The sequence below is a fragment of the Cataglyphis hispanica genome, chromosome 12 (assembly GCF_021464435.1).
Source record: "Cataglyphis hispanica isolate Lineage 1 chromosome 12, ULB_Chis1_1.0, whole genome shotgun sequence".
Classification (NCBI taxonomy): domain Eukaryota; kingdom Metazoa; phylum Arthropoda; class Insecta; order Hymenoptera; family Formicidae; genus Cataglyphis; species Cataglyphis hispanica.
This window is the reverse complement of record NC_065965.1, coordinates 2,333,175-2,352,091: the sequence shown is the minus strand read 5'-3', so window position 1 is coordinate 2,352,091 and position 18,917 is coordinate 2,333,175. Positions and strand designations below refer to the sequence as shown.

The window sequence follows — 18,917 nt, the reverse complement described above, 5'->3', positions numbered from 1 at the left end:
CACAAAACTCATCATTCCACATGCACGACCACTTTGTATTTGCATATATGTCTCGCAGTATCATTACAAGATCTATATTAAAACAGAAAATGTTTTGTATGTTTAGCAAAAAAATAAGCTATTTATAAGAAAAGAAAATTACTTGTTTAAATGCCATTTTTTCACAATGCTTGTTTTTGATATTAAATAATATATACGAATGACAATTGTAAAACATAAAAATTTAAAAAGTATTACTTAAAAACTATTATTGAGATATAATTTAAATGTTTTTTAAACTTTTAATTAAATTTATTAAACTATAAGTTTTTAAAACAACATTTTTTTGTATCAATTTATTAGGATTAATAATTATATATATACTCTTATTAATTATTATATAATACATATAATAATTCAATCTTCAAGTTTTTTTTGTCTTATTTATAGCAGTCTTTTAAGAGCTATTTGAAAAATAATATACTGCTACGATTTTTTAATTTATCTTATCTAATCATATACAGCGAAAGAAGACATTACAGTTATCGCGAATAAAAGGTGAAAACGTGCCAACAATGTCTGGACCGTTTATAGAAGCGTTATCCGCACAGATAGATTTTACTCCCCGATCGATGTAATCTATTCCAACCAGCTATCGGGTTAACGTAAAATTCGCACGATGATTCTCCCCCTCGTTCTCTCTTCCACGCGCGATCCTTCGCTCACACGAGGCCTCTTCTCCCCTCGCTTTTCTTCTCTTTCTAACGGGACCCACTGCTGCCTATCGAGGTCAGACACTTGGATTTCACACGATCTATAATGCAGCCCCTTCGGATGGGATGGAATACGAAAAAGGGCGAAATGGGTACGAACTAGAAATACCGTTACCGTATATGCGGATTCGTTACGAGTACTTTCGCCCACGAGGTACAAAAACCAAACAAAATGCACACTGCATGCATAAGATATTGAACATATGCTAATAAATTATTAACAATCATAAATTATTCATGTTGTTTGTTCAATAAGTATTCTATTTTATAAAGAAACATATGAATAATATGTATGAATAATATTAGTACATTTTCATCAACGTTTAAGACGCTTTAAGATACTTTTAGGAAAATATAGTAAATTTAATATGTATTTATGTAAAAAAGAATGAAAAAGATATCTCTCTTTGAAATCAAATAAAAGCTAATATATAAACTTGTATATCAATTTTTCACTTTGTATTTCTTTAGAGTTAGTGATTTAATAACATCTGCAGTTTTTCTCTAAATGTTGTTGTTTAATCTCGTAAAGAATCTCATTCTTACAGCTTATATAATGAAAGACAGCACGTTTTCCACTAAAATTTTTTAACTATACAGAAACACATAATTAATCTTTTAGAAATTTAAATGTGATGAGAACGCTTTCCACGAGCACGCTTTCCACTAAAATTTTTAAACTATACAGAAGCATATAATTAATCTTTTAGAAATTTAAATGTGATGAGACTACTTTTTTGCTCGTATTACCGCCAATTATCATTGCGATAAAATAGCTGCAATTATTGCAGCTATTTCAAAATACAAAAAAAAAATAAGGTATTTTAGCACAATTAAAAACATGTTCGATGTTTCTACGCAGTTTTAAAATGTCTAATGATTCAAAACGATAGCGTGTTTGCCCCTACGTTAATTCTAGCGACCCTCGGATAATGCGTCTGACCAAAGCTGACCGCAACACCAGATGTCGAGTCTGGTATTACAGGAACTAAATCCCCTTAAACCAATCATGGAACGGTCCATGACTATGAGATGTCCTTCAATCATTTTCTATTTTCGCCCATTTATTGCTGATATATATATATATACTCCCTAAATCGCTTCTGTTGGTTCCGTTTAATACGCACACTTTCAGAGAAATTTATTTAAAAAAATTATATACAGGATAAGTCCAAACGTTCTGGCCAAACTTTTGTAGAAAATTTAATGCTGAACAAAAAGTTTCCCATAAACATGGGTCGAAAAATACTTCCTTAAAAAGTTAGCGCACTGAAGTCACGATTATTTTATACAATTGCATAGCCAAACGTGTTAAACTTTTTTACAAGCCCAAGAATTAATAAAGCGGGAAGAATGCAGCTTGTAGCAAACAGATAAACAACTTGGAAGAGTAATTTCATTCGAAGCTGCAATAATCTTATTGTTTTCGTTCATTAGCTTCATATTTACATACTTATAATTATATATCTAAAATATTTAGGCTTTTTCTATGACATTTGTTTGCATTGCATTTGCATTGTTTTCAAAATTTAAAATTAGATGGGCTAAAAATATGATAGATAAGATAATAGGTACATTGAATGCTAAATTATGCGAGAAAAATTTGCGTTCTAGAGAATTAATTAGAAGAAAACGAAACGAACGCGGATAATGGAAATAAAAATCATTTAAGTAGACATATCAGATTACGACAGGCAATATAACGCTCGCAATCTATTCGACAAGCGATGTCTCGTTAAAAGCACGCAGCAATCTCTTTGCCCTCGTTCATTGTTTTTTTTCTTTTCTGTTCCTGAGCAGTTCCGCACTTTTCTGAGCGATATTGAAGAGTGGCTCTAACCGTTTTGTACCTTATCAATGTCAAATATGAAGAGTAAAATTTTTGAGATTGCGGCTCGATAGATGAGAGTCGTATTGGGTTCATTGATATGCGCGATTAGTGCCTCATATTAGGAATTCTTTACTTCTAATACGTCAATTGTATTATATTAGACTAGATAAAATTATTTATCAATTTTTCATTAAAAACGATGAAAAGTGTACTATTGATAACTGTATGAATACATTTGGATCAGAAGAATAATTGCAATAAAAATAATAATTGTGCAATTTATATTTATATAACAATGGGCATTTACATTATTTAACTAAGGCAGTATGTACCGAGTACAACTTTGCAAAAAAAAACTTTTTTTTTTTTCTTGATAAAAACATGTTCGTAGTTTATACGACTCACTCTCGTTAAGTGAAAAAGCTACAAATATGCTGGATTTGTATTCATGAGATAAAAAAGAAAATTGTCTACCATACATGCAAGTAAATTTACTTAAAAATAGGAAAACATTTTTAAGTAATATATAAAAGTAACAATTTAGAGAAAAATAATTTATAAGACGCAAAAGAAAATAAGAGATATAAAAAAATTTTAAAATAATTATTATTTAATATAATAACGACATTAAGACATTTAAGATATATCTGTGATGACTAAAATGTATTTATATAAAGTAATATTTTTATGTGAACATTAGTGCATCACTATGCAATTCATTTTACAATTGCAAAATGTAAAGTAGAAAATAGGAAATAAATCAGTTTTGAGTTATCAAAAATACAATGGATAAAAGAAATATTTGCATTTTCTCTTGTAATTATATTTATACAAATACGTAAGATATACTATCATTTTTTTGTATAAAATTATTACAAGAAAAATAAGTATATGCACACACTCCTTATATTTATCGCACTTTACTTTCCATTTTCGAAAGAGGGAGAAAGAGAAAAGTTTTACTGATAAGATAACTCAAAACTGATTATATATTAAATGCATTAACAAAAGTTATTATCAAAAACACAGCGTTGAATGAATTTTAACGAGACTACAATTGTTTATCAATTGCATAATAAAAGCTTTTTAAAAATCATCATATGCAATGAGTTAGAAATATCATAAATATTGGACAGCATTGTACAAGCGATCATTGATAAATTTGCACTTGTGTGATACATATGTGTCGTGTATAGCTACATTATATATGAAATATTAATATATATAATAAACTTTATTATAATAGTGACTTTAATTGCTACAATAAAAATGAAGCATCTTTTATTTGTCATATTACTTGTGTCAATGGCAATTATGAGTTTTGCCGCAAACCTGAAACCTATAAGCGAATGGAGTTATCTTGATTATGAATGGGACAGTCCGCTAAAGAAACAGGAAGCAATGGATTCTGGCAATTATAGCCCAAGCTCAGGTGCTTTATATGACGTAGACATGGCACCAGGTAGGCTAATACTATTCGAAGGATTAAACAGTAATTTATAAATATATATAAAAATACAAATATATATGCGAAAGCGTATCAATATGTATTTAACATTATCATGTGTGTCACATTTTATTATACATATGTTAATGTTGCTATTGTAATAAATAGATTCCAATGAAATTGTGTGACATCTATTTGTTATAAATAGATTTTATAACACGCAAATATCGTTTACAAAATTCGTAGATGGTAGAATGTTCGTTACTGCGGTAAGAAAGAAGGGTGTACCAGCTAGCTTAATGACAGTAACTGATAAAATGGGAGAGGGCGGTCCCCTTCTGCGTCCATATCCAGATTGGTCTTGGTATAAAAATGACGATAAGAATATGGATAAATGCAAAGGCATTACTGGCGTTTATGGAATATATGTAAGTACTGTATAATATATAAGTATGTTTCCTCTCTAAGCGACAATTACATTTTACATTCCAATATTATTATTTATTACAATATTATATTAATTATTATTTCAAACATGCCTGTGTGTATGTATGAGCAAAATTGTATATTACATGCAATATTTTGTTATCTAATTACAAAAAAATCATCTACATGGATGGCAATCTAACTAAAACAAAATTTTTATTTTTACATTAGATTAAAGAGAATTATCTTTTTGCCTTGGATTCTGGCAAAATCGGGGATGAACAAGTCTGTGACGCACAACTATTAGTCTTTGATTTATCTACTAATTATCTAGTTAAACGTCTTATTATTCCATATGATGTCGCTAATAACAAAAATGGCACTGGATTGTTGACGACAGTTACTGTTTTCGTCCCTCATTGTAAAGATATAGATACTGCAACTGTTAGTATATTTTTGTAAATAAGGCATTGTCTTTTAATCGCAGTAATTCATATTTTCCATTCTGTACTCGTGCAAATATTATTCAGTTGATATTAAAGTTGATATTGCATTCTGCAATATGATTATTATGTAACTAATATATTAATCGAATCATGGCTCAGGTATTAATGGCTGATACAACAGGTTATGGTTTAGTGGTATTCGACATGCAAACGTCAACGTTCTGTAGGATAGAATCCGATTTCATGAAACCAACTGATACCACTTTCGATGTAGAAAATAATATTCTCTCGGACGATGGTATTTCCGGAATGACAATCGATGATGAAAGCAAGTATCAAATTTCAAATTAATAAATTTTTAATATGGAAAAGATTATTATAATGTAAAAAGAAATTTTTATGTTTAGGTTTTTACATTATATGACGGGTATTAAAATCTTTCCAAACCTAGCTAAACTGTGTATTTGCATTATAACAATTTAAATTTGTTTTTTCTTTATATATATATATAAAGAAAATATATATATATATATATATATATATATATATTTATTTATTTATTTATTTATCTGTTTTTTATCTATTTTTTATTTTCTGTGCTGATAAGGTAGCACAAAAATAATAAAAATAATAAAAAGTAATAAAAAGTCTGCAGTTAATTGATGGCATTTTGATAGTCTTGAAAATTAATTAATATTTCTATTGCGAATATTTTAGAATTATATTACGCCGTTTTGTTGGGGAATGAGATATATAAGATGAAAATTCCGCAGCAATCAGAATGTTTGTTAAGTGAAAGTGAAGTTGATAACAAAACAGAACTAGCAGGTATATTGTCAGATCAGACAGGACCAATTGCATCCAAAGATCATGTAATATTTTATAGCAACATCCCGGAAACATCCATAATGTGTGCGGACACTTGTAAAGAAATTAATTCTAACAACTCGGTAAAATGTTTGAAAGCAATTATTCTTTGCGCACCATTTGATACAAAAATTATTTATGTTAATAAACATTAGTACAATTTTTATTGTTGTAAAATGAAATATTGATTTTAAGGAGGTCATCGCGCAAGATTCCGAAAAACTGCAATTTCCAACTGGAATGAAAGTTGTCTTTGAAAAACTAATAATGTTGACAAAGAGGCAGAACATTGATGGTACATTAGAGCCAAACGAGATAAATTTCCGCGTTCTTTCTATGGATATAGAGGAAATACGATACGAGACACAATGTTTTAATTCTTGCGGTGAAGAAGGTTAATATGGAACATATATATATATATATATATTTTATAAAAATATTTTAAAATCAAAAAAACAATTTAAAAACACATGTCTCTCTAATTATATATAACAAAAAAAAATAAGTTTAAATTTTGAATGTACATGTGAATATATACAATTTCAAGTTTACTTTAGAATTTTAATTTAAAGATTTATAAAGTATAAATATATGTATATAATTATTTAATTATTTTAATACGTATGATATATTTTTTTCTAATTATTTCTTAATATAATATTTAATAAAATATTTTATTGTCTTAGTTTATATAATAAATTGTTAAGTATTTTTGAAATATAATTACATATTTTATCATAAAAGTAAACCGATATGTAAAATATACAATATATTTATAGAAAAACATATGAAATGCCCTAAACCTCCACATAAGAATGGATCTAAAGATGGACATCCAAAAAATCATAAGGGTAAATCTAGACATGGATCTTCAAAAAATCATAAGGGTAAATCTGGACATGGACCTTTAAAAAATCATGAGGGCAAATTTGGAGGTGAACCTTCAAAAAAACATAAGAGTACATCTAAAGATAAATCTCTAAAAAATCATAAGGATAAATTTGATGAATTTGATGATCTGAAATCTGATAAATCTGATGGTAAATCTGTTGAATCTGATGAATCTGATGATAAATCTGTTGAATCTGATGGTAAATCTGTTGAATCTGATGATGAACCTTTAAAAAACCGTATACATGGACTTAAAAATATATTCCCAATACCCAGCAAGAAACAAGAATAATAATTCTATTAAATATATTAAAAATTATTTAAAAATTAAGAAACTTTTGTGTCATTCTATGCTTCCAATTAATAGATAATAATAAAATATATAGAGAACAGTTTTATATATATATATATATATATATATATATATATATATATCAATTTTATCAAAATAAATATCTTATCAAAAACGAGTGACATAACGTTTTGGATGTCATAAAATTGTATGCATTAAAATATATATATATATATATATATATATATATATATATATATATATACAGATATTATCCATAATAAAATACCTGTCTACATTATATCTAATTAATTATCAAGTTAGGTTAAATTTTTTTCCTCTATACCATGTTCGAAATACGTAAATAAAATGAAAAGCATTTGCAAAGAAAGAAAAGAAAAATAGACATAGTTGAGAACTATTTCCATAAACGAAGGTAAAGCAGGATGAGAGTCAAGTACAATATGTTCACCGGATTTTACGAGATATAGAGACGGGAAAAAGAGGTAAAACCGCAAACGCAAAAGAAAGAGCGGTGAGTGGATCGTACTCTTCTACATCTTTCGCGAAGAACTCATGAATCATGACACCTACTAGGAGGTAAAGCTTCTCATTCGTTATCAGCTTGGCAATAAAACTCTTGCCTCCTTCTAATAGACCCGACACCCCGCCGTCCCATCGTCTTCGATCCTTTCACAACCCAGATTCCTTCGTTCACCACAAACGAGAGCAGAAATTTGATTCATGCTAGATAGTAACAACTTCAATTTAAAATATTCCTACGCCTGATTTTGTAAAAATTTTCAAGCGCAATATAATAATAATTACATTTATAATCTATATTGTATATCTATATATTTTATATGTATTTTTGTTTTGCATATTTTATTGAGAAAGTGTCAATGTCGGCAACGTTTCTAACATCTAGATAATTATACGATCAAGTTACAAATAATCAGCTTAAAATCACCCAATCATACACTTAAAAATGTCAATATCACATATCTCTTCCTTGTACCGTTACAAGTCCAATAATCTTGATTAAAAGTGGCAATAATATTATTTACAAAATTCATTCGTCATCGGTGTCGTATTCATCGGAGGACTTCTCTATTGCAAATGATATAATTTAATTAAAAGCAATGCGAGAGGTATGACAAGCGCGAACGATGTTTCAGGCAATTCTCCGATTTGCAACATGCATTAACGTATTGGCAATGTAGCTTGTTAATTTCTTCTCGATCAATGTCCAACTCTTGAATTTGTAGAGAGAAAAAATTATTCGGTGACCTCAAGGGAATACAAAGCGAAATTCAATTGGACAAAAAGCGGTCGACGATTTAAACACAATTTCCGATCAATCTATTCAATTATCGATTGACTTTGGGAATATAAGTTGCATTGAATTTATTATTTATTATTTAACATTATGTTGTGCATAAAAAAAACGATGTATAATTTATAATATTTATTATATACTAATTGAGAGAGATACTTATTGATTTACATTTATGATATATGTTCAACAAAATATATAAATTCTAGGCAAGAAAAGAAAGGGAAAAGGAAAGAGATATGAAAAATGTGCTGTCGGATATCAGATATGAAAAATGTGCTGTCTTAAGTGCAAGATGTTATGCAGATAAATTATACAATATAAGAAGTTGAAATAAAATGGACTGCTAACGTAGTAACAGAAATAGAATTTTTAATATAAATAATACTATAACAAAAATAAATTATCATGAAAGTAAAAGGCATGAAAGAAGTGAAGATAAAGTATATATGTACAAAAAAATGCACGAAACGCTTTTTACAAAATTATTATTCAATCCATTTCAATCTCAAGCTTTTTGTTATAATTATCAACTTAAATTGAATTAAGAATGTAATCAGTTATTTTCCGTATACTTTATGTTTTCCTATATATTAGACTTAATGAAAAAAACTTTAATATTGATTAATTTCTTAACAGATACATATATCACTTTAAATTCATCCCATTTTTACTGGTCATACACTTATGTATTCCGTTCGATTGCTATCCGAAGAGAAATCTACTATATGTTCCAGTTATTTATTCCATATCCTGACTTTTCGAGATTCAACCTCTTTCTCGCTATCGGTTTCTCGCGCTTTACCAATCGCCGCATTCATCTCCACGAGAGGAAGAAGTGACAAAACTTACGTAAGAACGATGAAAAGTTTCGGCGTTACAATATAAAAGTTTCACGTGCGACGAAGAAGCGAGACAGAGATCGCGTGCTTGACAAGCGAAACATTCGCAACGCAAGCGGCTGCGATTGCGCCGCATATGAATTCGGGATACATTTGACTGCATTTTTCTCTTCCTTTCGTACCGTCTCTCTCGCGTCCATCCTATCGTTCTCCACGAATGCGTTGGCGTCGCGGTGATAATCGAATTCCATGGATTCGCAATTATTTCGAAAGTTCACGTCCGACAGTAGGTTTAACGATCCGTACGTGATAACGACGGGCGTGCTCTGGAAATCCACGACGATCCGGTGTCCGGCGCCAAATGTATTTCCGACGTACGTGAGATCCGACCTGATCACAGAGATGGAAAACCTTTAAATTAAGAATCCTTAAATATAATATTTTTTCAAGAAAAATTTAACATGTCGTTTACTCACTGCTTTATCACAGCTTCAAAGTATAATTGGCATGTGTAATAAAAATTAATAGATAGTGATTAATAAAAAGCAAATAAATTAATAATGCGGTTAAATATTTGTGAGAGTCAGAATTGTATTTAGAATATTTTTCTTGATTGATCGCAATCAGTCTGGTCACTCATAAGCTTTGAATTCTCGCGGATCAAATTTTTAATTTTTTTGTTCGGCGCTCATTCGCATTTTTGGCATATAGCAAATCTGCTCTTGTCGATGAAAGCTTTTATTTTTCTTTTTCTTTCGTGTGTCTAGTATATTTATCCAACGAGATACAAGATAAAAATACATATTGCAGAATATCTCGCAGAAAACGGACTAAACCAATCGGTAATAAAGCAAACATTTTATTCACTTAATGAAATTATTTCTAACAATTATTACACGGCAGTTGTTATATTTATTTTAAAATTATGTTTTGAAATTAATGTTCTCATTTCAGATAAAACATTTTGAATTGATAAAAAGTAATAATATAAGTCTAGATATTTACAGCTAAGAATTTTATTATACTTGAATGACTTTTATATAATCACATTGTCATTTTCGCAAAAATGGAAACGAGTGATATTGTTTTATATGTATATAATTCCTTTAGTACCGATTTTTCCACTTTAGAAAAAAATTGAACTAATCAAAATTTCATTTAGATATTTAAAATTAATTTTCCAATTCTAATATTAAAAAAGAGAACTTTCAGCGAAGATATTAACTTTTTTTATGTAACATATATTCGCTGCTACAACCAATTTTGTATTTTCCAAAATATATGACATCGAAAACGAGAACTAGAAACGTTTTAAATTTGTGCAGAGTATCCTAAATACATACTGAAAGTTCTTTCAGTTTTAAATATTTTTACAAATTCATATAATTTTTCTGATAAAAATTTAATGATAAGCCATTATCAGATGTTATATTGCACAACTGCTGAAGGTGTATGTTCAAAGACATCTGTTTCGAAAGAGAATTTTTTTTTATGTTACTGCGCAGAAATGACGCAATAACGCAATGCCGTGAACATATTATTACCTTTGTTACAATGGCGTTATTGCTTGCGGCGAGAACCTATTGCCCTTAATATATCGACACGAGCGGCGATCAATAATTCGACATGGTCGACGTTAAATCACCTGTTCGTTCAATCTTTTTTTCGCAAGGCCATTGCACTGCAGATTAAATATTGCATCGTGAAATCGCCAGTTTTAATAATGCCCGTTTACATTTGAGCTTATTAAACGTCAACCAGGATCTCGGTAGTCAATAGATATATTTATTTAATCGAGCAGAACGAGAAAGTACGGCTTATGACGGGGTCAGGTGTTACAGATAACGTGCGCGTTTATAATTCTTTCAAAATAATGACAATAATATAATTAAACACATGTATCAGCGCAAAAAGAAATACTTATAATTATTTTTATAAATTTTTACAAGAAGCTTGTTTTCGTACCAGATAATATCAATATTTTAATTACAACGGATTAAATAAAGCTGTAGTAGATCGCGCGTTTCGATTTTATTAATCCCTCCTCTTGAACCTCGCTCAAAAGATAGACATAGTGTAGATAGAATAATGTTAATGCAACCCGACCGCAACGATGCAAAATAACGCAAGTTGCTCCGTTTAAGAACGACCTTCCAAACCGCTTCCCTATCTCGTATCGCGTATAATCGGATTAAGGTAAGTTCTCCGGTGCCTTCCTTTAAGTTCCGGTTAACTTTCTACGGGAATATCCGTGACGCTTGAGCGATCTGAACGCTTCAGTAACATCGTGGTTACATCGAAGTTTGCCTGTTGTTTGATGCGGCACGATTATACCATATGTTTTTTCTTTTTTTCGGATTTAATTTTTTACAATCATCAGTTATTTCACAAAAAAAATCCAAAATTTATGCTATAAAGGAGAAAAGATTCTAATTTCTTTAATATAAATATATTTTTCTACAATATAAATATAAAAAAAGAACGATATTATATTACATATAAATAAAATATATTTCTTTATAAAATATATATTAAATATATGTATAAAATATTTAATAATAATTAAAATATTATTATTAATAATTGCTTATTTATAATGTGGTTATTATTTTTTTAGTAGTAAAGTAAATTTTTGACTAAAATATACAATTTAAATATTCTTGATTATTATCATATACGTATAAACTTACAAGATTCTCTTCTTCAAAAAAAGAAAATATATAAAAAAAAAATAAATTTTTTTTTAATATATTGAAATATTGATCTAAAAGCGGCATATCCACTTGTTTCTATAACTTTTATACATCGTTTCTGACGTGCAACAAAATGAGCCGATTTACAAAAGCGTTGCAAATTTACGCCGTGCTCGAATATACATGTCGATGGAGGGATTATCATTGATTTGCGGTCGGCAAATTTGCGGGGGCGTCGGCCACCGAGGCGTAAATTTGCAACGGATTAATCGTGGGTGAGACGCGCATTGAAACGCACGCGCGTACAATACTTCTCGAATAATTGCCGTTTGTTCATTATTTCCCTTCTCTTCTGCGCAAAATACGGCGCGGAAAATAATCGTGCTGGATGGTAAATAGTTCACGGCTCGCTGAAATAATTTAATTCCCGATTAACAATGTTATTTTGCCAGCTAAACCGGACGATTTGCAATATTGAAACATAGCCAAGATCTTTCGGCAACACTTCTCATCAGTCTCATACCGATCGAACTCAATGTTTCTTTCAATTCTCACATTTCCGATTTTGATTCTTATTTCATTTTAAGCCGGATATAAAAGTACGAGATGGAATTTTTACCGCGCCAGCAAAAGTGAATATTGACAATCAAGTTATTTTTTATTTTTAATCTACTTTGACGATGTATTACGTTGTTATATTTACATCGAGCATAGATAATTAGTCAAAAAATTAATTTCAAAAAACAAATGTTAGAAGAGAAAAATGTTTAATTAAAATTAACATTTAAAATTAACATTAAAAATTATAACCGATAGCGGTGAGGTATTATTTCGTCTACTCTAAAATAATAGCTATGTGATACGCGGTTATGGACATCATCAAAATTCCGTCAATGTCAAACATCACAGCCGACAGTGGTATTCACCGTGGCATTCGATGTATTAAACCATACGTGTTAAACCGTAGTGGTCGCAAACCACGGCTCGTGAATTATTCCAGGCTCGACATGCACAAATATGGTCGAGTCAAATATTCTTATCGCCAGCAATTTGTATAGTATCTCGATGCTCTGACGGAACGTTTATAAGACATCTGGAATTTTCGTCGCGAAACAATGTCTGTCGCTGTCACTTTCAGTGACGCATTTTATTACGCACAAAATTACGTACAAAAACAACCGAGAGAATGAGCGTAAATTTCGCCGAGATTTTCGTCGAGAAACATCACCAAGGGATTTATATTGCGACTGCCAGAAAATAAAGAGATACCTAACTAATAAATTAGTGTTAACATGAGCTACCACAAGTAGTCGAATCGACAAATACAAGCGGGTCTTTTTTCTTAACAGAGAAAGACATATGGTCAATGAAATAATTGACACGTAATCGTCCAATAAAATCGAATTGAATAAAAATTTATTTTTATTCATTATTGTTTTGGAACACAATATAGTATTCCTTCTCTTCTCATTAGCAAAAAAGAAATATATAATTAAAAAATATATAATTTATATAATAATTTAAATATACAATATTTTTTATTTTACTTTAATTTTTTACTTTTTGGATTTTTTAAATAAAGAGACTATTATACAGAATCATACTGAATCATATAATATAATCATATAATATACAACATATATAATTAATTGCATTTTTTTATTTATTTTATAAATTTGTAAATGAATGATTCAATAATACATCAATAGTATCAATGTCTATCATAGTATTTAGTTTGTTAAGCGATATACATCACAAATAAAATATTCAATAGTTTGCATTTTAATACTGTTCGACTGCTAGAGTTTAGTTTCGCGTTCACGCAAAACAAAACGAGATTTCCGGGGCAGAGCATATCACGTTCGGATCGTTCTGTGCACACAAAAGATACGTATCTTATCTGACTGAGATTGTAAATCGCGCCCGCGGCGAGTCGCGAATATTCATGCAGTGTCTCCGTACGATTTGCATTTATCGTGTCCCACTCGCGCATTATTAACGCGAAACCTGCTAGGCATGTGCCGATCGATAAGCGAATTCTCTTCCCCAACGCTTACACATCTCGAGAATTTCTCGAGTGTTTGACTATCCGCTCTTCAAGTTCCATGAAGAATCGACACCGGATATCCCATGAGAATATAGTTTTATCGTGCTCGAGAAATCGCGCAAACCCGATTCAACCCAAATTTTACGACGCCATTCCAGACCGAACGTTACAAGACCGATCGTGAAACTCTAGTTTTCTTTATTTGATTTTCGTTACTTTCTGTCTCTATATTATAAGCCTGTGTATGTACTTTATAATGACAAATTTAGATGACAAATATGAGATGAGAAATATGGCAAATATTTAATTGCTATTAATCAAGTTTTTCTCTCTTCTCATTAATATATAAATATCTTTTTAAGTATATTAAGTATTTCAAGTACATTATTATTAATATTTAAAAAACCTGAATTTAAATTAAAATGTTTAATCAGAAAGAATTTTTTATTATAAAAGATGGAATTCAATAAAAATTTTTTTCAATTTATTAAAAATGTAATTAATTAAAATCATAGATTTCACTAGACAATGTCAGTAATTATGAGTTAGTTGTTATAAGTTATTTATTTAGTTTGATAATAAAATTTTTATTTGAATTAGTAGAATTTGTTTAAAATTTTCATTTATACGCTTAATATTCCTAATACAAGCCTTGTTACAAAATTAGCAAAGACTTTAATTATGATAGTAATTTTTTTATGCACACGGTGTGTAAAAGCGTGTGATTTCAATCTAAATTAAATATAGGGAGAGATTATTTTGATCTATTATGTATTGTTATAGATTATTATCGACTACTAGTTTTATTCTATTAGATTGAAACATGAAGTATTAATTAATGCCGATCGCATCTAAAGTTTATAATTACATACGCATCAAATTCTAATTAACTTAGGAATGTTGGTAATTATGCTAACGCCGCAAATCAACGCCATTAATCAATAATAAATTTATTAACTTATTATCACGATAATATCAATTAATTTCTCTTTGCAGAAATTGCGAATTAAAATTTAACTCGTAGAGGTGCAAATGAACGTTCGTTCATTATACAAAATTCCGTTGAGTGAAACAAGTAGATATAAAGTTGGCGAAAATGTTGCAGGGAGAAATAATGTCGGTATCATTTTTTTTTCCTTTTTTTTTTTTGCTCATGCCGAGAAAATGTGTAACGCTAATAATTTCTAAACTAAAAAATTTCTAAAAAATTTCTTCCTTACGACTTGAACAGTTTGATAGAGCTAACTATCATCGCGGACATTCAAGGTAGGAACAAAAAAGTAGTTGAAAAACAAAAGCAATTGTGTTGAGATCGGTCGAAGAAGAGCCAAAACAGTAGTGAAAGTAAATGTAATGACGTACTCGTCTCTGATATGAAATATGAAACGAAAAGATTTTACAGCATACGTCACTTTAGCAACCCGGCTTACCATATACCAACTGCACTTTTTATAGGATGCTACATGTTATTTTTATTTTTGCGTAATGCAGAGTGCATTTTCGCTCGGCTGATTGAAGCAAAGCTGCATAAAGCTGCTTTACGCTGAAATCAATCCGATCGACATAGGTCTCGTTTGCGGTTTGCGTAATTCGAGATAGGTCCTTGACGATTTGTGATGTAGACCTGAGTAAATTCGGTTCTGTGTAATCTGGGTTAACATGCAAAATATCAAGATAAACGTTTGGCCAGCAGGTTTAGCAATTTGTACAAAAAAGTATTTTTTAGCCGACTTCAAAGAGCGGATTTGCGCTTTGAAACGGAAAAAATTCAATCATATTCGAATTAACGCAATTGATATTTTCTTATTTCTAGGAAATTCCTTTCAGCTTTCATTTTACTTTAGAGTAATTGGTTTAATTAAAAAAAAAATTTAATCAATTTTTTGACAAATATATACTATATGTATATATAATTATAATTTTTATAATTATAAATATAATCAACAAAATTCTTTTAAGCAAATTTTAATTGTTTTGGAAATGATTAAATCTAATTTTCATAGACTCGTATACAACTAAGAATATTTTTGGCAGATTTATTACAAATTTATTAAACTTGCCAAAATATTTTTAAAAATTTTTTTATTTAAATGTATCTCTTTCCCAATTATACCATTCAAAGGAATTACAATTATTTGCATAAGCATCTGCAGCACTTAAACATTCGACGTGTAAACTCCAATTTAACTGACTCATCACACAAGCAAGTCCACTAAAAATTAACTCAACTTGATTAGACTTTTCTGCGACATTTCCAATGGAAATTAAATTATAGTTCGATACTGTCGCTGTGTAATACAAGCAACATGAGAATAGACGGCGTAGTCCTTTAGCGAAATAGATTAACATTGTCGATACATCGTCAATGTCAATCAAGGTCTGTGACATAGGAACGCATTTGTCGCAACTATATCTGTTAGTGCGATAGTATTACGCGACTATCGATACGAATAATTTCGTATTATACAGATTACAAAATATAAATATAATTAGTAACAAAGATGAGGATCACTAGACAGATCAAAAATTTGTATAATTTATGAAAAACGAATTAATATTTTGCTCAACTCAATACTTTATATACCATATATATATATATATATATATATATATATATATATATATATATATATATATGTACAATATTTTTCAGCAAGTTATTAAAGTGAACATATTATTTAAAATCTATCATCTTTTAGTAACAAAAATCAAGAAATCCGAAAATATTGATAAACATATTCACATATCATTAATTAACATTTTTTATTAACTTTTAAGTCTATAATTTTAATTACAATATATAGTGCTAATACATAATTGGATTTTATTCATTTATTAATTACAATGAAGAGAAAGATCGATTTGAATCTTTAACCGATAAGTTTGTAAATGTAATTAATTATTACAAAGAGTATGTAAATTTTTTTTATTAATAATGTTTTCAGAGATGTTCATTTTATTATTGCTTTGAAACATTTGATAGTATTGTTGATGTTATCGACACATATTATATTTCACAATCAGTATCAATTAATCACTCTAACACACAGCAGCATCAAATTTCGAAATCAAATACTCTTTATTTTCATCTCAATGTGATTCTCCTGAATAAATGTTTAATAAATGAATTAAATAAAAATCAGCATATATTAAATTGATTCCATCACTAATTGTAATATCGGAGTGGCCATATCGATCATAATTTCGGCAAAGGAATGCTTAGTCTGCGAATATGATGGGACTTAGAGGGCCATAAGCGAGGTTCGTTGAAAACCCCTTAGTTTTCCATTATATTCCTTATCCTTTTGTTCTCCCTTCCGCAATAACCCTCATTCTCTGTTCTCTTTTGAGCTAATAACGACGAACATGATCCACATTAGACAGCTCTCTGCTGCTTCGAGAGAGCAGAGAAAGTTGAACGTGTTGCGAGTAAGCTTCCGCCGTTCTCCATTATTACCAACGAGATATTTATTAAAAACCGCTAGTTTCACGAGAGTTTGCATAGCTTGAGAGTTTTATCGTACACTAAAATATCTTATTGGCAAATATTATGATTAGGAAAAAAAAACAATAGATCAAACCAAGTATTTACATACGAAATATCGAGATAATTAGTAAATTGCAGACATTTAACAGACATTAAATATATAAAAAAAAAAAAAAAAAGTATAAAATTTTTAAAAATATTAACTGTGTGTAGAAAATAAATATTATTATTATTAATTATTAATTTTATATTATTATTTGATATGAAATAACACAGAGAGAAAGAGAGGAAAAGAAAAAGAATTACAGGTCTTTTAACAGCATTTTATCAATATCATTATATTTCTAGTCGTAGTTATAGACTGTAACATTAAATTACTATATTATAACGATAGCTATTGTACTATAAAATGTAAAATACACGCCAATATCATATAAAGATATTAGGATATAAAGTTTATACATATATAAGTAAATTTATATTCTTTATGTTATTGCATACAGCACATTTAATTAAAATAAAATAAAAAATATTGAATCTGTAATAATATACATTTCATAAAGTGTCAATCTTGCTGAAAATGAAAGGTAATTTGTTTGCAACTAATGCTCTTTATGTTCTGCAAAATGGCGTAATAAAAATGCAACAAATGCACTAGATAGGCAAGAGGATAGAAGATAAAAGACAGAAGCTAGCGCATGAAATGGGAGCGGATGAATTGATTCATTCGCGTCCGATACTTGATCGATTATCGAAATAATGAACGCCAGTCTCGGCGACATGAAGAACCTATTGCGGTGCATTCACTGCTTTGGAGGAGCGAACTATTAATACGGTTGCGTGCGCTTTTTTTCTGTTTCAGATCGGCCTCGTGAATGAACGCGAGATGGACGTTTGAATCGAAGCCGTGATGGCCCCGTTCCTATTGATTCTGCCGCTGCTGGCATCATTGATACACCCGATCGGTAAGTGAGGCTCTTCTTCAATGTTCCGTTCGCCGGAAAACGCAATGACGTCGGGATAAAAAGCGGAGCGCTGCGTCCTGAAATACGAATCTCTCTCGCTTTCAGTGGCGCTCTTTGAAAATTGCGCATCTGGTTGACTAGAGCCGATAATTAATTGACATGTTAAACAAATTACCGTGATTAACGAGCGTTCTCGTTCGCGTAGCTCGGACTAAAAATCTTACGGCCGAGATTGAAAGTTGCAGTAAAAATTGTATACACCTTGCATTTATCTCGCAAGTTGTTGAGACGTAAATTTTTATCTAACAGTGATATCTCAATATTATTAGTTTATTAAATTAAATAGCACGAATAAACAGAAACAATACCATACATCGACTTAAAAAAAAAAGCAATTTAAGTCCATTAATTTACAAATTAAAGCCAAATAACAAATATAACGTAAAATATCTTAAATGATAGGATATAAATTACTCTCCTTTAAATGCATATGAAATATAAGATTGTCATAAAATTTACTCGTATAAATTTTTAAAAAGTAACACGTCAACTTGCATGTAAAAATGTTAAAGCTGAATGATAAATTTTATTGATT

General features: G+C 29.6%; 3 protein-coding genes across 4 annotated transcripts in view; 2 read left to right on the top strand and 1 right to left on the bottom strand.

Annotated features, from left to right (window-relative positions):
* LOC126853286 (neural cell adhesion molecule 1-like) overlaps positions 1-18,917 on the bottom strand; it is a 347,428-nt gene that overhangs the window by 279,486 nt on the left and 49,025 nt on the right. The window lies entirely within an intron of this gene.
* The window catches only part of LOC126853288 (zwei Ig domain protein zig-8-like), a 79,898-nt gene that overhangs the window by 20,653 nt on the left and 40,328 nt on the right, over positions 1-18,917 (top strand). Inside the window, exon 2 of the mRNA XM_050598893.1 lies at positions 18,220-18,322. Coding sequence (XP_050454850.1) covers positions 18,268-18,322 — 55 coding nt within the window. The 5' untranslated portion in view covers positions 18,220-18,267. The remainder of the gene's footprint in view (positions 1-18,219; positions 18,323-18,917) is intronic.
* On the top strand, positions 3,751-6,995 carry LOC126853275 (major royal jelly protein 1-like). The gene is made up of 7 exons (XM_050598874.1): positions 3,751-4,045; positions 4,277-4,458; positions 4,688-4,900; positions 5,062-5,230; positions 5,620-5,852; positions 5,965-6,163; positions 6,549-6,995. The coding sequence occupies exons 1-7, from the start codon at positions 3,853-3,855 to the stop codon at positions 6,950-6,952; spliced, it is 1,593 nt and encodes a 530-aa protein (XP_050454831.1). The 5' UTR covers positions 3,751-3,852; the 3' UTR covers positions 6,953-6,995.